This window comes from Mustela nivalis (assembly GCF_964662115.1).
Source record: "Mustela nivalis genome assembly, chromosome: 14".
NCBI lineage: Eukaryota > Metazoa > Chordata > Mammalia > Carnivora > Mustelidae > Mustela > Mustela nivalis.
The window spans coordinates 63,033,927-63,054,037 of NC_139033.1; the positions used below are offsets into that span (position 1 = coordinate 63,033,927).

General features: G+C 41.8%; 2 protein-coding genes across 11 annotated transcripts in view; one reads left to right on the forward strand and one right to left on the reverse strand.

Annotated features, from left to right (window-relative positions):
- The window catches only part of CHST9 (carbohydrate sulfotransferase 9), a 228,629-nt gene extending 208,830 nt beyond the window's left edge, over window positions 1–19,799 (forward strand). Inside the window, exon 5 of the mRNA XM_082698877.1 lies at window positions 16,849–19,799. Within this exon, the coding sequence (XP_082555003.1) occupies window positions 16,849–17,937 (1,089 nt within the window). The 3' untranslated portion in view covers window positions 17,938–19,799. The remainder of the gene's footprint in view (window positions 1–16,848) is intronic.
- Window positions 1,462–20,111, reverse strand: part of LOC309847950 (uncharacterized protein) — a 75,411-nt gene continuing 56,761 nt past the window's right edge. For 7 of the 10 annotated variants that reach the window (XM_082698882.1, XM_082698884.1, XM_082698885.1 and 4 more), the window contains 4 exons: window positions 5,785–5,914; window positions 4,040–4,161; window positions 1,619–1,725; window positions 1,462–1,536 (listed from right to left, as the gene is read on the reverse strand). In XM_082698882.1, the coding sequence (XP_082555008.1) occupies window positions 1,497–1,536; window positions 1,619–1,725; window positions 4,040–4,161; window positions 5,785–5,914 (399 nt within the window). In that variant the 3' untranslated portion in view covers window positions 1,462–1,496. Of the gene's footprint in view, window positions 1,537–1,618; window positions 1,726–3,946; window positions 4,162–5,776; window positions 5,915–20,111 lie in introns of all 10 variants that reach the window. The other 3 variants (XR_014302737.1, XR_014302738.1, XR_014302736.1) reach the window with 2 other exon arrangements.

A 20,111-nucleotide genomic window follows, 5' to 3' on the forward strand; every position in this document is an offset into this window, starting at 1 on the left:
CAGCTAATAAGACGCTTCTGATGAGACCCAGCGTGCTTCCTATGCTCTCCACCATCTGATTGTCCTACAAGATAGGGTCCCACTGTCCTCTTCGATTTCATCTCTTGTCACTGTGCCCTTCCCGCTCATGTGACAACCACACGGGCCCTGCCCTCCATCCTTCCACCGGGCCTGTCTCACCCTTACACGAAGACCCTTTCACTCGCTGCCCCTGACAGACATGCTTGTCATTCAGACCTCTGCTCCAGTAGCTTCTCCCGAAATAGATCTTCCCTAACCATCTATCGTCTGCGTTGTCTCCATTTCCTCTCCGCCCCGCTACTCACACTCCCATCACTGTCCGCTTTGGTGTTTGTTTCTCACTTACCACCAGTGACTTTTTTTTTTTCTTGATTATCCCTTTGTTTCTTTGCACATTAGCTACCTCCACCCACAAGAACATAAGTACCAGGAGAGCAGGAGTTTGTCCCAAGGCATTAAACAGTACACATATTAGATGCTCAATAAATGTTTCTCGAACGAATGCTTCGCTTAATTCATCCTGTGGGCAGGCAGTGACAGTGGTCTGGGCATGAAAAAAAAATGTGTGCGTGTCCTAATATTGATAGTGGAAATGAACACTTTAGAGAAAAACTGAATAGAATTTGGTGCCCGAATATGAAGGGAAGTAACAGTCTAAGACAAAGATTAACACGAGGCCCCTGGGGTTACCGCAGAAAGGTGATACTCTCAGCAGAAATATAAAAGTCGTAGTTAAAAGCCACATTTTATGAATATATACTGCACATTGGACATTATATATATATATTTCATTATTTTTCACAGCTCCATTAGGGAGGCACCATCTCCGTCTTAGGGATGGGAGGCTGAGTCAGCTCCCACCAAGGTGTTCAGTTAGAGATGCTATTCCAGTGAGGGAGGTTGATTTGGTAGAAAAGCACTGGTAGAATAGTGATTGACAGTTGCATGTTAAGCAACGTGTGTATACCGATCCAACACCAACTCACCACTCATCCTCTCCCTGTGGCCTCAGTCCAGGAGCTTGCCTTTAACTAAAGGAGACAGGAGCCCTGGTGGGGGTCGAGACAGGCAAACTGACCCTTTCCTGCCATCTAGTGTCAGCACCCCTCCTTCACTGTTCTGAACCTGGGAACCTCACTGGACGGACCCTGAGTCACAGGCGAGGCAGGAGGCTTTAACCCATGGGTCTAAGAACCGATCTAGAAGCGCACCTCCATCTACTTTCAGTCACCATACTGGCTACAGGCTAGTTACCAGTGGCCTTCAGTTATAGAAGACCCTACGGAAATTCCCTGTGTGGAGTCTGGGACTTCCTTCCCCCGGTTGTGCACAGCTTTCCCTTGTGTAGGAAAGTAGATGGAATCAAGAAGCTGTGGTGTGATTTCTGAGTGGGGGGTGCCGAGATGTGTTCATTCCTTCCAAGGAACAGATGACAGCATTGCAAGGGAGGCGACGATGCACTGTCGGAAGGACCTTCAGAGAATTCTGCTTGCTGGCTGGATGAGATCAGTGTCTCTGTAAATAGGTTAGACAGTCCATCAGTGACTGGATATAAGAAAATTGTAGTTGGATATCAACACAAGCCCTGCCCTCCCACCTGGCATTGCTGTTCCCAGGGCTCAAGTAGCTTTGGACTAATAGGTACTGGGTTGTGGAAGAAGAGTTTCCCCAGGTATATGCTGCTTCCCCAGACTTGGGCTCTGCCTAAAGAAAGCAACAGAAAGCGTTGGACGACCCCCAGCACCACTGCCCGCCTTGGCTGGGGTCCCACTCGCACTTACTGAGTCTGGGCTGCAGAGGGCAGGCGCCTCTCTGTCATCCATGTCCACTCGCAGCTCATTCTTTTTTTTTTTTTTTTTCCTGAGTATTTTATTTTATTTTATTTTAAATTTTTAAATTTTTTATTTTTTATTGACATATAATATATCTTTATCCCCAGGGGTACAGATCTGTGAATCGCCCGGTTTACACACTTCACAGCACTCACCAAAGCACATACCCTCCCCAATGTCCATAACCCCACCCCCCTTCTCCCAACCCCCCTCCCCCCAGCAACCCTCAGTTTGTTTTGTGAGATTAAGAGTCACTTATGGTTTGTCTCCCTCCCAATCCCATCTTGTTTCATTGATTCTTCTCATACCCACTTAAGCCCCCATGTTGCATCACCACTTCCTCATATCAGGGAGATCATATGATAGTTGTCTTTCTCCGCTTGACTTATTTCGCTAAGCATGATACGCTCTAGTTCCATCCACGTTGTCGCAAATGGCAAGATTTCATTTCTTTTGATGGCTGCATAGTATTCCATTGTGTATATATACCACATCTTCTTGATCCATTCATCTGTGGATGGACATCTAAGTCCTTTCCATAGTTTGGCTATTGTGGACATTGCTGCTATAAACACTCGCAGCTCATTCTATACCAGCTCTGGGGAATGAAGTTGTACAGACCCTGAAGACTCCCCGCCTCAGGCTAAGGGATGGGGACCAGCACTGCTCATACCTGGCCTTGCGAAGAAAGGGGGACCCAAAGGAATATCCAGGGCCAGGGCCCTTAATGCTTCTTAGTTTCCATAACTTCTTGAATCAAGTAGACTCATCTTCAGGAGAAACAACTCATTTTGGAAACCCCAAAAAGCTTCAAAATTTGGATTCAAATAATATCAGTAAGATAAAATGGGTAAAATTGAAGGCATGAAGGGGTAAGACCTACAAATATGCATTTTGATCATCACTTCGTTTCGGTAGGGATCTGTTCCTTCTGATGCCCTCATCTCGTAACTCACTCTGTTGCCCCCTGCCTCTCTGTCCCTCTCCTTTGCTGTGAGTGTATCTTACTTTCTCCCTGGGCATTTTTTTTCACACTGAAATCCCCAAGAGAGATCCCACTCAGCATGATCTCACGATCGATCGCCAAGGCCTGATCTGGTGCCTAAGGCAACCCTCTTCCTAGTGCAGGACCCAGGTAAGCCACCGAAGGCTGAGGGGCCTGCTCTGGACTGAGAGGGCTGGGCCAGGCTTTGGGCAGGCAGCGTTGGGTAAAGCTGAGTTGTCAAATCTGCAGGCGAGTAAGCCAGAGAGGCCTGTGTGGCGCTCAAAGGTGCTGACACCGGCAAATCTGATCCTGGGCTGGCAGACACTTAACCAAATCAGACGAATGGAATGTGTTCCTGCCAGGGTCACTGTGGTTCTCACAGCGTGGCCCTTCCCAGAACTCAAGTGGCTTTGGACTGATAGGCAATGAATGGGAACGAAACAAGCCCTGGAGTACACGCTGCTTCCTGGGACTGAGTTTTCCCCCACGCCAACGGTCTCACCACCACCAAGGCCTTGACGTAGCTCTTCTCTTGGACTCTGCGTCTCTTTAAGGCTGTTACTTTTTTTTCTCTTCACTGATAACTGGTTTTCCAGCCCACAGCCAGAGGGGAGATGGATTAATGGACTTAGCTAGTCACTGGCCACACCCCTGAGCAGAGGTGATCACTCCGAACTTTCTTACTGGCCTAGGGATGGGTGGCCTTTACAGCAGGTGCTCATTCCTAACTGGTGTCCACCTCCATCATGTCGAACAGGAATAGGACCTGTTGCTCTAGTCACTTCAGCCTGCAACTGGGAAGATGGGCCTTCTGCATGAGCTGCCCAGTATTAAGGGACAACCAGAGAAGAAAGGCACAGAGATGGGATGTGTTAACATTTTGGAGAAACTTACTATATGTCGGACACTGTACTGGGTCCTTTGAAACTGCCTTTATCTAATACATTCTCAAAGAGACTCCTTTTTTTTTTTTCCTGCCACCAGTGTGTCAGAATCAGAGGGCTGAGATTTTAGGATGGCCTTGGGTAAATGGGTCCAAAGAGGCTTTTTTGGCTCAAAGTTCGTTCTAGGTCATAGAACTGCCTACTCTGGGCAAGAGAATTCTTACCAATCTATCTAGTCTAGTTCAGTGCAATAAGATGAGATTCCATAAGGGGTTCCTTTTCTCAGCCTTATTTTATACATATGTACACAAACGCACACCATGAACATCTCCAAAGGGCAAGTGACACTTCCAAAGGGCGAGGTGTTTGGGATTCTGGATGCCAGCCAATGCCATCACTTCCATTTCAACATGTCCAAGAACAAATATTAGGATTCTCACTTTAAAAATAGAAAAACAGAATTAGAATGTTAATTGACTTCCTGTAACAACACTGGCTGTGTCTTTGTAATATCCTCTCATCTCTTAATATTTCCTTGCATTTTGGCCAGACTTCCAGCTGACTACCGACACCTGTGACTCACTGCCTGAAGGAGCTTACCCTGGCTTCCTGTAGAGCAGCCTAGAATTGCCAGACCTCTTCCCTGTAGGAGCCTCCAACCATGGCTGATGGGATTTGGTGGGATAACTCTGGAGCTCTCAAAGTTCCCCAGTGGACCTGAGATCCAGTTCCTACTGTGCTAACTTTCTTTAAAATTCACCCTATCCTCTCTGCCTTCTCTTCCTTATCTTATTTTCCTATTGTCCTACACGTACTTGATAGAATCTACTCCAAATTAGCCACTTGCCTCAACTCTTTGACTCAAGGTCTGCTTCTAGGGAAACACAAATGAAGACACTGCCCTAAAATTGCCCAATGAATATGTGGAAAGCCTGGTGGATCTGACTTAAAATTAAATGTTCTTTATATTTTGTGGATCTATCCAGCCACCATGTTGTTGGCCTCACAACGGCTTTCTTCTCTCTTGCACTTACATCTCCATCCTATGGAAGCAGCCAAGCCCCCTCCTCCATGGCTGACCCAGGGCTCTGGCCTTCCCTGGTCCCCTGGTCCACCCCAAGTTAGTCCCCTGTTTCAGTATCTCCCCTATTTATTCATTCCCCTTGCTTGGTAATCCATACCTCTACACAACAAAAGAGAGAGAAAGAGAAGGAAGGGGGGGGAGGAAATAAGGAAGGAAGGAAGGGGAAAAGGAAGAGAGAAAAGAAGAGGGAGGAAGGAAAGAAAGAAAGAAAGAAAGAAAGAAAGAAAGAAAGAAAGAAAACTTCACACATAGGCTTCCAACCCAGGGCAGCAGGCTCCCTCTTCCTCATTATACCCCTGTGAACAAGAGCAAGAATAGTCTAGCCACTGCATTGTCTAGAAGAAGGTGTCAGAGTCAAGGTTGCCTCCTCCATGTCTCTTCCAGAACCGTCTCAGGTATACACACTCTTGTTTCTGCTCATCTTCAGTGCAAGGGGATAAGCAGCGGATTGACAATTAGTAATTTTTAGAAAACTCAACACCAACTTGGAGATATTAGAGAGTCCTATTCCAAATCGATTAGATATCTACAATTCGGTGAGCTATCAAAATCCTTGCAGCGCAACATCCGTTTATCTCCTGCTTCTTCTATTGCAAATATCATTGGCTGTATTTGTCACTCTCCTCCCCACTGGACCCGTGCAGGGCTCACCCTGGAGACAACATGGTGAGGATCAAACATTCGGAATGGATTTCACGTTAACCCCCTGCAGCTCCTCATTAAAGTTTTGAGTTTCTTTAAAAAGCAAAGTGTTGTGCTCATTCTTCCTAAGATGGAAATAGAGAACTGGACTGGGTTCCTGACTCCGCCACTGACTCCGCAGAATGACCTTGGGCAAATTACAACGCAAGTAGTTTTATTTATCCACGAATTTGAAAGCAATAGCCTCATTTTTCTCAAGAAACCTTAGAAGAAAGATAAAATGATAAATCTATAAAAGCACAATGGACTCCTTGGACAGAAGCCTTACCTACTTACATACATCGAGGTTATGTCTGTTTCCAGGTTCCACGGGTCTCTCCAAACCAGAGAACGGCACTATTCTCAGTAGAAACTTCGTCCTTGATGTTGACATCGCCCTACATCCTCGTCTTTTATGTTTCTTTGGCTTTAAGGGAAAAAATAGAGAGAGAAATTAAATCCAAAATTGAGAGGACTGGCAAATGAAATTAGAATTTCAGTCCCTGCATCCAAGTTGACTATAGAAATGAGCTCGTTGGACCAGTTGGAATAATCTCAGTATTGAAAGTGTTGTTTTGTGTTCAGGCAGCTTCAATGATTTGAAGGTGGCAGCTGAGAGAGAACCAAAGGTCACTAGTTTCTCTCTCCACCACCCCCCTGCCGCCCCCAGTTTCACGTACTCATTATTTCTTCCTGGGATTCTAAGTGTGCTTTCTTTTCTTCTGTTTTCTTTCATCATCTTTATCGCCACTACACTGATTTTTTTTGCTTTCCCATTTCTGTCTCTCAATTGTCTTCTGCTTCTTTCTTCCACTCAGCTTTATCCCCATTGAGCATTTATCATGGACTCTTTTCCCTTTTTTTTTTTTTTTAAGATTTTATTTATTTGACCGAGAGTAAAATCACAAGTAGGCAAAGAGGCAGGCAGAGAGAGGGAGAAGCAGGCTCCCTCATAGCGGGCTGAGCAGAGAGCCCGACACAGGGCTCGATCCCAGGACCCTGAGATCATGACCTGAGCTGAAGGAAGAGGCTTAACCCACTGAGCCACCCAGGCGCCCCTTATCATAGACTCTTAAGTCTGTCGTGTTTTAAGTGAGAAGAGGAGAAAAAAGACTGGAAAAGCAGAGGAAAGGCATTCCTATTCCCCTAGAAAATGCTTGTCCCATAGAGATGCTCATAAATATTTAAGGAACAAATCAATAAAAACACCTAATATTTATAGAAAGCAAACTTTGCATTAAGCACTCCACACATACTTCCTATCATTCAGCTACGCTGCAAGGTAGATGCTAATATCCCCATTTTAGTGACAAGGAGGCTGAAGCTGAGAACTAAAACAGGGTAGCCAGGTTTGCTCGGAGAGAAAATGATAGAAACAGGAGCCACCAAACCAGGTCCACGTGACTGAGAAATCTCAGTTCTCAACTGCCATCCTCCCTTGTGGCAGACATATGCTTTATGCTTTATTTACATCAATTCATTAAATGGGCATTAAACGGGGAGTAAATTGCTTGATGTATGACGCAGCTGAAAAAAAGCACGGATGAGTAAGACCGAGGTGGGAAGCACGACTTCAGCAGCAGCTGTGTTAACTGGGGCCGGTTATGTAAACTCCCTGAGCTTCGAGCCCTTCCTCTGTACAATGAACATATCCGTATCTCGTTTTGGGATTGATGCAGTGGTTAAATTAACTTGCTCCATTCCCCTGCCCTTTTAACTAGGCAAACACAATGAAGAAGAATATTCTAGAGAGAGGACATAAGTCACCGAAACAGGAAACAGAAATGATTTTGCACGGCACACACTTTCTCCATGAAACCCTCCCCACCCTCCAAGCTGGGATTAAATGCCCCCCCCCTTTTTATGCTCCTTCTTGTCTTGCCTCCTGCTGTAAGTGTGATAATTCTTGGTTTTCTCTTCTGTATCTCCCTCCCCACCCCCTGCCCCTGAGGCTTCCCCATAAGAGCAGGGACCAACTATGACTTGCTAGCTCTACCTTCAAAATGTAGCCCCGTGCCTGGCACCCGGTAGGTGCTCAGGAAACATTTGTACGATGTGTAACTAAAGATGGAAGAGCGGAGGATAAGAATGGAGGAGACGGGGCTGAGGGCGCTGGGTATTGGGACTGGATGCTCACATGCATCTCCCGTTGTCCCAGGGTCCTGGTGGAAATGCAGTCTGTCTTCATCCCTCTCATAACTAAACAATCAGCTTCAGAAGTCCTTGGCTTGAGAGTTGAGAGGAACAGCTGCAGCAAGGAGGGACCAGACAGAGACACACTGGTTTGCTTCCTTAGGAAGGACCCACTTTCTAGCAACCCACCCACTGGCATCATCACCCTTATTAACCACTAGAAATAACTGGGGCTCCAGGAGGGTCTGAAGAATTTTAACTCGCTCATATCTAGAAAGAAGCTCAATCACAAAAGATACATTGCTAAAAGTAATGTTATGTCATAAAACTAGAAAAATGTCAAAACTCAGTGATAGGAAGGGGCATATTTAATCACCAATATTATCATCACCAAGAGCAGCTGTTAGTAGACCACAAAGGTCCCCCCACAAAAGACACAGGCACTGTGGACACTCTGAACTCAGAAAAAATCCTGGGCTCATGCAATGTCCTTTTTCTCAAGCTATGTGCCTTAATCGAGTTCCTTAATGTTTTTGAGGCTCCATTTCTTCATCTGTACAATGGAAATGGAAGATGACCATAGCGACAGGTGCTGGTGGGTTACGGGTCTGGCACGTGGCAGGCACTCCAAACTGGCAGACGCCATGATCATTATGGCAGCTCTAAGGAACGCCTTCGAGGCCCATAAATTCAGCTAGTGCCTCCCCCAGCCAAGCTGATAATGAGATTATCCAAGCTGATAATGAGAAGACACTTGGGAGGATGAGATGCGGATAAGAGGGAGAGGCAGTTGAGGTTGGGTTTGACTCCTCACACCCATATACCGTATACCCAGCTTTGGAGTCCTAATACCAACACCCCTATCTCTCAAGGGCACCTCAAACTCAAAAGGTCTGAAACTGAAGACAGTGAACACTTACACCCACCCCATCGCCTCCTGTGGTACCTTCTACTCCCTCTCCTGGGATATGGGGAGGCATTCCTTACACTTCTTTTGCCCCCACTCTTACAGTCTGATCAATTTCTTAAATTTACTTCAACTAATTCCCTTCTTCTGCACTCTTACCTCATTGCCTTGGTTCCTGTCCTAAGAATTCCTGATGGGCTGTCACACTTGTCTTCTACATCTAGACCTGCTTACCCCCAGCTGCACCTCCCCACTGTGGCTAGAATGTTCATTCTAAGTCCCTGCCTTATGGAAAATCCCTGTCCTCTACATGGCAAAGTCTAGACTCTTTATATGGGTGTGAGGAGTCAAACCCAACCTCAACTGCCTCTCCCTCTTATCCGCATCTCATCCTCCCAAGTGTCTTCTCTTTATCAGCTTGGATAATCTTTCCCATCCCTGGCTTGTTGACCTACCAACTCCCCAGGATCCTCCCAGATTCATCCAGGCTTCACTTCTCTGTGAAAGTTTCCCCCACAAAATTTCTTCAGATAAAGTAAGTACTCTTGTCTCTGTTCCCCAATACCCTATGTATCCTTTTATTATAGCAATTGTCATATTTTTTCCATAAACTCCTTTTTTATCAATCCATTTAAACTTTGACCTCCTCAGGGGGCTGTAAAATTTATCTATTTTATCTTTGTTTCTACAGTGCCAAACGCAGCATATAGTAGTAGTTCAATATACGTGTGACAGATGAATGATCAAATTCCTTCAGTTACATAATAGCACATTAGTAGATCAAGTTTTACAGAAGTACAGTACTTGTCAACTGCATAAAGCCAATATGAGTTAATTACCCAAATAAAGGGACGTATGGGAATGATAATGCTCTTTACTTCAATTAAATGCAAAACATTGGTTTATTCAAGACTATTCTAGATGCTAGTGGGGGTTCCACAGATGTATACACTGACCTTTAATAAGTTTAAACTAAACAGGAGCGACAGTCACCTAAACATCCAACTGTAACAACTAACCAGGATAAAATAGAAGGTGTCAACAAAAGACTTAACACTCAACCAGGTCAGACTTGCCTTTATACCCTGCTGCCCCAGCCTCCATTAGAATGCTGCTGAGCCTTTGCCACTGTAATAATAGAGTAATTAATTGTGTGATTATTTACCTAGGGTCTTTTCCCTTATAAGAATATAAGCTCCGTGTGGGCAAGGATCACATTTGTCTTACACAGTCCACCATCCTGGGCATCTGGCCCTATGCCTTGTGTGCGGTAGACCCTCAATGAGTTTAGAAGGAGAAAGGGCAATTAATGTCAATGTACAGACAAGGCATATGGAAACAGAGGTCTTAAGGACTAAGAACAAAGCTTTCAGGTTTACTGGAGAGTTCATGAATAGTCCACAATTTTTTCTCCATTAGATTTCTTTGAATACTCATTTTTTTCACCTATAATGATCTATCTTTCACCTGACTTGCCAAGCAGATCCATTCTTCAAAGGTATTTGTGGAAAACTATAGCTTTCTGCCTTGGTGTACAATTGAGCTGTGGCTAAGAGTTTGCCCAATGAGAAAATCAAATAACTATGTGAGCTGGAATAAAATCACTTTTTCACAGGTGGTGCAGACAAAATGCTAAGTTTTAAAGAGAGCAGAATCCCTTGCTGGAGTCGTGGGTGGTTTTCAGGGGGAGAGCAGGATTTTCTATCAGCCTAGGAGATTTGGAAAGTCCCACGCTAGAGGGAGAACATGAGTGGAGGGTGGTGAGAGCCCAGAGGAAGCAAGTAGAAGAGTGTATACGTCAAGAAAGGAGCAGGGCACAAAGTGACCAGCCCAGTGGCGACAGACTGCCAATGCCAGCTATGGAGTCGGGACTCGGGTTTATATATAGTTGAGCCTGTTCCAGATTTTAAGGGATGAAAAGTAAGATGTTTTAGGAAGACTTATTCAGCAATAATTTTCAGGGAGACCAATTAGGATACTAAAGAATATCCAATTAAGTGATGATAAATGAAAAAGAATTTTAAGAGGCATTATGAGATGTAGATTAACCAATTTAGTTTCTGATTGTTAAAGCATCTCTCAGATTTTGTGAGTGGGTGGCAAGAATGTAGTAGAACCATTTCAGAAATAGAAAAAAAGCGCAGGAGGAGCCACTTTGAGAAGGAACAACATACATTTGGCTTTATAGACATTTGCCTTGGGGACAAGCAGAACAAGGTGTCCTGAAGGAAAATGGGCATGAGTGGACGGTGGTGAGAGCCCAGAGGAAGCAAGTAGAAGAGTGTATACTGTTATTTTATTTTATTACTGTTGTCATTGTTAACAGCGTGGTGATGATGGTGGTGAAAATTCACTAGTACAAGCTTTGGATTTAAAAGAAACATCATCTCATAGGCAAATTATGGAAATGGCCCAAGTGCCCATTGACTGATGAATAGAAAAAGAAGATGTGGTGTGTACACACACACATGCATGCACGTGCGTGTGCACACACACACACACAATGGAATATTGCTCAACCACAAAAAAAGAATGAAATCTTGCCATCTGCAACAACACTGATAGATCTAGGAGGCAAATCAGATCTTTTTATTACTGTTGTCATTGTTAACAGCGTGGTGATGATGGTGGTGAAAATTCACTAGTACAAGCTTTGGATTTAAAAGAAACATCATCTCATAGGCAAATTATGGAAATGGCCCAAGTGCCCATTGACTGATGAATAGAAAAAGAAGATGTGGTGTGTACACACACACATGCACGCACGTGCATGTGCACACACACACACACACAATGGAATATTACTCAACCACAAAAAAAGAATGAAATCTTGCCATCTGCAACAACACTGATAGATCTAGGAGGCATAATGCTAAGCGAGATAAGTCGGTCAGAGAAAGACAAATACCCTATGATTTCATTCATTTGTGAATTTCACTCAAACAAAACAAATGGACAAAGGGGGTGGAGACAAACCAAAAAATGGACTCTTAACTATAGAAAATACAATGAAGGTTCCCAGAAAGGAGATGGGTGGGGAATGGATGAAACACATGACGGAGATTAAGTATGTACTTATCATATGAACACTGAGTAACGTATAGAATTGTTCGATTACTAAATTGCACACCAGCAATTAATTTGACACTGTATGTTAACTGTACTGGAATTACAATTTTAAAACTTAATAAAAAATAATAATAAAATAAAATACCATTAATCGCAGTTTTAGTGATCCAGACCCCTCAGTCATGGAAAGCCTTTGCTGTGACTGAAGGAAATGGAGTGGGGTTGGGGATGGAGAGGGAGGCCACCACTCCCTAGTAATGGTTTTTATAAGGTGAGTTGATGGTGAGATAAGGGACACTAGGCGGTCTAATGGCCTTCCAACAAGAAGCCTCCTGAGGTGTCAATATTTATTAACCTTAGCCCATCCCTTGATTTACTCAGAGGTGAGGAAACTAATTCGTACTCAATAAACTAACAGGAGATTGAAGTCTCATTTATGAACAATGAAACTCCCCCCTGCAGTTATCTCCCTAGCCAAACGTGTCATCAGCAAGCAGCTTAGGGAACAGGAACTTCCATCTGGTCTGTGTGAAGGCTGATGTGACATCCCTACCCATAGAGGACCGTTTGTCTCTACTTAACTAAAATATTCCATCCACCATATTGGATGTTTCTCTCCTGGATGGTATGAGATGAACTATTACTTTTTCACTTTCATTTGCAATACTCTGTTGAGTGGTCAGTCCCTCAAATGCCATTACTGCCTGCAGAGTGCCCAGAGAGCTTGTTTAAGTTAGTCGGGAGTCCCACCCCCCAGAGACTCGGCTTCTGTGTGTCCCCAGTGAGGCTGGAGGATGCTGGCGAGCCTCCAAACGTTCCCAGGCAGTAGGGAGTGACTTTGAACTGATCTGATTTGCCAGGCAGGTGGGACTCCAAGCCCTCCATGCCTACTTCGTGAGCAGGGCTGTGTGTACCTATTTTATTTGTGCTCTCTTCTGCCAAAGTCTTGTTTGAATACAGATTTTCAGCACCTTGACAAGAATTGGCAAAGTATTTATCCAAATTAACCTTGACCTTTTGATTAATACTGTTTCTTCGACAAGGTTATAAAACAATTGTGTGGAAGCCCATCACTAAATCAAACTCACATGTACCACAAGAAATAAAGCAAAGGAAACTTCTATTTTCATGAAAATCTTTGTCCTCCGTCATTGCTCTCCAACATAGATGAAAATGTAGAATTTCTGAATACCATATTGTCTGAGGCACTGCCTGGTTTTTAAGTGTGTAGTAGTCATCAAAAAGAAGGTGAATTTCTCCTTTTTGGTATTTCAAGACAATCTAAAATATCCCTAGTAAAAATGATTTGTATTTCAAGTGACTGTGCAAACACAACTCTCACTTTGTGTACACAAGAAGGACGTCCTGATTATGTGCAGGGAGCCATTGTACCGCACTGTTTTCCTATTTAGAATAACAAAAAAACTGACACTAGTCTCTTTGATTTAAAAATAAGGGAAAAATTAATCCATTAATTAATTGATTTAAAAAGTAGAAGAAATCATAATCATGATACAATCAAGGTACAACCACTATTGATGTTTAGGAGAAGTTTACAAAGACCAGAAGCTGGCATTGGCAAGAATACCCTGGTAGACTTTTTTGTAAATTTATTTTTTATTTAACTAAATATGGTATAAAGGCTGGTGGAAGTGTAATATAATTGTGTAAATAAATCCTGTTAATAGATGTACAGATACATTTTTTTACTGTATCTTGTGAAATAAGGAATCTATCTCTGGTTTTAAAAAATCACATTTTCACCTCGAAACTTGTGAAATAAAGAATCCACCTCTGATTTTAGAGGATCACATTTCCTCATTGAACAATTATTTATTGATCATTTTCGATGTGTCGGGCAACATGCTAGGTACCAGAGATCCAAAAGAGAACAAAAGAGATAAGACCTCTACAGTCACATTCTAGTGCAACAGAGGTAGAAAAAGGAGGAGACAACATAGAAGTAAGTAAATGAAATCATTTCACGTTGCAATAAATGCAATGAGGAAAATAACCAGGGTTTCTTATTGGGGAACCTTATATGGGAGAGAATCTCAGAGGAGAACATAATATAGAGAAGGTGGACAGGGAATGTCTCCCCACAGAGGTGATTTTCTGAGAGTGAAGAGAAGAACCAGGTGTGCTGGCTGCTAAGAGCTTGAGTAACATAGTGAGAAGTAGAGAATTGCAAAACTGGAAGTAGTGATGAGCCAGAAGGTTAGGGGATGGTGGTCAGAGAGATGATCGAAGTGGCGCAGGCTCTGGTAGTGGCAAGGTCCACGTGCCATGAAGAACACTTCAGTTAAAAGTGAAGTGGTTTGGATGCCTGGGTGGCTCAGTCGGTTAAGCATCTGCCTTCAGCTCAGGTCATGGTCCCAGGGTCCTGGGATCGAGCCCGACATTGGGCTCCCTGTTCAGGGGGAAGTCTGCTTCTCCCTCGCCCCTCCCCCTTCCCAAGCTCACTCTATTGCTCTTGCACTCTCTCTCACAAATAAATAACATCTTAAAAAAGAAAAAGGAAAAGAAACCAGGTGGTCAAGGGGCTGAGAGTTCATTGGGTGTCAGGGTCATCTGACAAGAATGGGGATGAGAAGTAAAGTCTAAGCTAGGACCTTTCAGTGCATGAAACAGAAAGATCGGGGCAAAGGCAGCTGATGGTGTAAGGAGGAGGAAGGGAAGTTCAGCAGGACACACACACTTCACAGAAGTAGAAGCTTTTGCTGGTGGACATGTTCTGGAAGCAGCAGTAAAATCCAAGGAAATCATTCCCTTCCCTTCTGGTCTGAGGGACAAGTGATTCAAGGAAATAAAGTTGTGTCTACTTGAGAAAGTACAAGGGAAGCAGAGTCTTGGGGGCCAGCCAGGTTTCATGTAGAGAAAGTCATGGGAAACAAACATTCCAGAAGTCTCTGGAGATTAAAGGGGAATTTGATGACCACAAGCAGAAAGTCCAGAGGGCACAGTGGAAGGCTGATTTCATTTTTGTTCTTGTCAGTGGGGCAGGGAGAGAACTAATTAGGGTACATGTAAAGACACACAAATTACAGTGTGGATAATAATGGACAGCTGGGAAATCTTGAAATTTACTAGGTCACTGGAATAAAACATTATTACTACTACTATATTATTATTATTTTATAGTATTAGTAATAATGTTTTAATTATAATAATTGTTATTATTATTTTATAGTTGTAGTAGTAGAAGAAGTAGCAGCAGAAATACATTGACAGTTTTACATCAGTTATGTTAAGTACTTTCCATGCAGTCAACCAATAACTCCATGATCTTCCAAAGCTCAAGTCAAATTTCACATCATCTGTGAAAATTTTATGGACTTCAGGTCATTGATAAGAAGAGTAAAGATGGATTCAGGATTTTGATGTCATTTTGGCTGTCTCTGAGAAGACAGAATACAAATGGTTTTAGAGTTGGGACTCCAAACATTTGACTCAATTGTAAGGAAGAGTTGGGCAGCTGTTTTATGAGGCTACCAAGTTGGTGTATGATGATGAAGGGTTATTCACACAATCTTCTTGCGCCAGAAAGAAGCAGTCCCCACCCACACCCCACCCTACTTAAAGCTCAGCTAGTAGGACAATGATACCTGGAGGTGGTTCCCATCCACAGGACTTTATTTCTCTGCTCTTTTGTTCAATTTGTTAGAATATTTCTCATCAACCTGGAAGACCTAATTCCATCTATTCATTCAACAAATATGTGAGAGCAATTATAGGCTATCGACCATTCTAGACACTGGGGATACAGTGGTTAACTGTATGAATGGATGGAAGGTTGGATGGTTGAATGTTTGGATGGATGGATGGATGGATAGATGGATGGATGGATGATAAATAGCTAGAGAGATAGATAACCTCTAAGAAACTTTCCCCACCACTCCCTTCACCACTGGGCTGGTGGCCCTATACATTACTCCCACAGCACATTATTTATTCATTAGTTTTCCAACAACATTTTGACAATTCTATATGTATATATCCATTCCAGTCTTCTCCTCAACCATCCTTTTCAAGTATAAGTGAGATCATGTTACTTCTCTGCTCAGAGCCCTTCAAAATCTCCCTAGTTTGCCCAGAGTAAAAACAAAAATCCTTAAAATTTTTATCCCTAAAATCTCATCTTCCATGTCTTCCCTTATGTAGTCATTCATTGCCAGAACTGTAGGAAGGACGTAGTTAGATGAACAGTAGATGGTAGGTAGGCTGATTCATCCCACTGACAAGAGAACTAAATTCTTGTTCTATTTTTCATACAATTTTATATAGCAGGATATCAAGTAAACTTTTCTGGATTCCCTAATCATTCTTCACTTGGGAAGGAGGAAAGATTTCATACATGAATGAAATTGCATGATTATAGTTACTAAGTTATTATGATAAATAAAAATTTTATAAAATAAAACATTTCCAAGGGAAAAAGCTATCTCTTTTTGCAAGTGCTTGGAATACTGAAATGGTCTTGAGATTTTATAGTTAGCTTTGCTACAATTTTAAGTTGTAATTTATGACTTTGAACTCTTCTGTGCTTTATAGCATACCCCAAAAGCAACAACAAAAAAAAGTTCAATGCAAATACAGCTGCATTTTGTACTTACATTCAGTGCACTAGGGCTGAATCAGTGACAAAGATGATATGTTTCTGAATAGCTCAAGAATCATTGACCTACAGGAGTACGTTCTATTGTGTTTACAGGCAAAGCTAAGATGAAAATTCAAGATACTCTCCTTTCCATCTTGTGGTTACCGTGTGTGTGTGTGTGTGTGTGTGTGTGTGTGTGTGTGTGTGTGTCTGTGTGTTTTGGAAGGTTACATAATTGATAACCATAGATAACAAAGATAGTACAAAAACAATAACTGATTCACTATGTCATAGATTCAAAACAATACTAGCAGTTTTATCCTGATAATACTCATCATATAGCACGAAAAATTCTATTAATGTAATGCTGCACATTAACATTAAATGAATGATAACATGTAAGTAACCCAAATATATATAATATAAAATGTGAAACTTTGGTTTAGAAGGAAGCATAGATACCATTCTTCATTGTTATATTTTCTCTGAAGAAACTTAACTACAAAATGTATAGTCAGCATGCTTTACTCAATTGTTTTGGCAGCTAACATGAAATGTGCTCTCCTCAATAGTATTCTAAAACAAATATGTTGTGATTTTTGTATAACCAGGTTTGTGAATATGCTTTCAACTTTTCTCCTTCTCCATTTAACAGAACTCCAAGTTCCATATAACTGAGGGTCCCAAGGGAAAAAAGGAAAATCTGCTCAACTCTGAGAGGCCAACTAGGCTCTTAAGGAAGACCAGCCACCCACAAGGAGAGGATGGGGCTTTAGGTAAGACCACGGGGCCACCAACAATTAAGCTGAGTGAAAAACATGAAGGAAGTAGGACTGTTTTTAAGAAGTTCAACGAGATGAAGTGGCCGTTGGACATCCGCCCTTTAAACAAAAGTTTAGTCAAAGACAACAAATGGAAGGAAACAGATGTGGCCCAGGAGACACGCAGATCTTTCCTTCAGGAGTTTTGCAAGAAATATGGTGGGGTGAGTCGTCCTCAGTCACATCTTTTTCATATGGTATCCAGGATCTATGTGGAAGATAAACACAAAATCTTATATTGTGAGGTACCCAAGGCTGGCTGCTCCAACTGGAAGAGAATTCTGATGGTACTGAGTGGGTTGGCTTCGTCTGCATACAACATCTCCCATGATGCTGTTCACTACGGGAAGCATTTGAAAAAACTAGATAGCTTCGACTTAAAAGGGATATACACTCGTCTGAACACCTACACCAAAGCTGTTTTTGTTCGTGATCCCATGGAAAGGTTAGTGTCAGCATTCAGGGACAAATTTGAACACCCCAATAGCTATTACCATCCGGTATTTGGGAAAGCGATTATAAAGAAATATCGGCCAAATGCCTGTGAAGAAGCATTAAATAATGGATCTGGAGTCAAATTCAAAGAGTTCGTGCACTATTTGCTGGATTCCCGCCGTCCCGTAGGAATGGACATTCACTGGGAGAAGGTCAGCAAACTCTGCTATCCGTGTTTGATCAACTATGATTTTGTAGGGAAATTCGAAACTTTGGAAGAAGATGCCAATTACTTTTTACAGCTCGTGGGTGCTCCAAAAGAGCTGAAATTTCCAAACTTTAAGGATAGGCACTCTTCTGATGAAAGAACCAATGCTCAGGTCGTGAGACAATATTTAAAGGATCTGACTAGAACTGAGAGACAATTAATCTATGACTTTTATTACCTGGACTATTTGATGTTTAATTATACGACTCCATTTTTGTAGTTTGCATTCATTTTCTAAAACCCTGTATTTACTCCATGATGATGGCCTCCAATCAGCTAACTGTAATTTTTCCTACCATTCTCTGTAAGAAAGAATTTAACTAAGTGCCATTGTCTCAATTTAATGAAGATTTTTCCCAGATAGTCTGACACCAATTGGCACAAAGTTATAGGAAAATTACCTTACAGAGACGTGTAAACAACTTGGGTTGCTCTCAAATGTTTGGGAAATAGCTGCTTTTGCATTATGGATTATATTATAGAAGCAATAACCTAGCCAGCTGCTGCATTAGCTTCAACAGCCTCTTGCAATGATAGGAAAAGGGATCTAAAATAGCATGAGTATATGTCTACATCCTAGAATTTGATGTCTAAAGTGCATGGATGTATTTTTAGCGGTCTGTGACATACTACCTGCACACTGGAGAGTTTTCTTACACCCCGGAAATCTTCCTATCAACTGTGATGATAAATCAATTTTGAAATAATATTTTGGACCTAGGCCATTTCACTTTAGATTGGGAGGCATATGTGATTTACAATATGAGGATATAGCGGAAAAACCAGATGAGGCTATGGCTTTTTATATTCAACAGCCAACAAAAGATGCACAGCATGCTACGATCAAAGCAGCAAAAACAACCTTCCCCTTCCAGAAAAACTTAAGGGAATTGATTCTGTTTTCTTTTGAGCCCTCTGTGCAGAGACAGAATGAGCATAACCACTAAAGGTCTTCTCTTCTGAAGCAGGCGGTTGAGAAGTTTAAGCCTCATCAGATATAAATGTGCTCCTAATTCTGGTTTAATTGGGCAGAAGGGAAATTGTTTCAGGATGGAATAATCATCAAAAACAAAGTTGCCCCTCTGAATGTAGGCCTCAAACAATAACAAAGTTTTATAAGAATATTATTTGAATCAAAGCATCATGTGCGTAGCTTTCTTAGCGGAATGTGCTCTAAGAATAGCTTTTGTTTCCAGTCTAATTACTTAGCTTGGGAATGACTTTTTAAAAACTCGTATACCACTTCAAAGATAGGTTATATTCTAGAGAATAAACAAAATTAGAGCCCTAGAAACATTTTTAATAGGCTTATGCATAAACAAATTAAGGTATTTTCTTTTTAGGTTTAAATATTCTATACTAATGCAAGACACCATTGCATTCAAATATTAAATCCAAGTTTTTGGAAAATAGGACCAGGTGTCACCCCTATCAAAATTGTAATGAATTTTGGAAATTTTTTTCCAGCAGACCTTAAGTTTGAAGACACATTTAGATGGAGAACTTATTTTAATTGGCTGACTGTTGCTCTGAGTTGAGAAAACCACTTATCATTCAAACCCTGTTTAAATGCGGCTCGCAAATATGTTCTTCCCAATCGTTGCTTCTCATCAGTAAATACTTAGTAACGTTTCTCAGAGAAAAGTAGGCATCAATATTTAAATATTAATCAACCAAGCTAGTTACAGTTGTACTTATTTCATTCTGATTTTGCATTTCATGCCTGCATATTCATGAATTGCTTTACTCTGCACATGTCTACTTGTCCGTCCTATCTGTGTCTCCCAACAAGTACGAAACTGCAGCGGGCTCCCTGAGCATAAGTATTAAACCTTCTAAGCCAACCTTTTACTACTTTCCACTCCGTTTACTCTTGCCTCTAGACCCTACACTTAAACTGTGCTCTCTGTTTTTAAAGAGTTTTACTCTAGAGTAATCTAAATCGTATAATTTAAATTTTGCTGTACCATGTAGAGTGGACTCCTTGTAACTTGGAAACATTGAAATGATCTTTTTATGGAGAAAGAGAGGGAATAGAAACTATGCCAAGAAGCCTGAAATTTTATTCCTAAACCACACACACACACAAAAAAAAAAACCCTAGTTTTTGTATGGGTGGAATCTATTATAAAGTATAGAAGCAATTTTCTCAACGTTATTCCTAAAACCTTATAAGGAACCAAAAAAAAAAAAAACTTTTCATAACTTTGGAAGAAAAAAATGGAAACAAGTGTCCTATCTTTCTCTTATTAGCATTTCTAACACACTTATGAAGATGGGGTACATATATGGAATATGCATACACATATGTATGTGTATGTACATACACATATATGTCTATATGACACACACATATATGTCTATAATACTGTTTGGCACAGGAGGGAGAGAAGA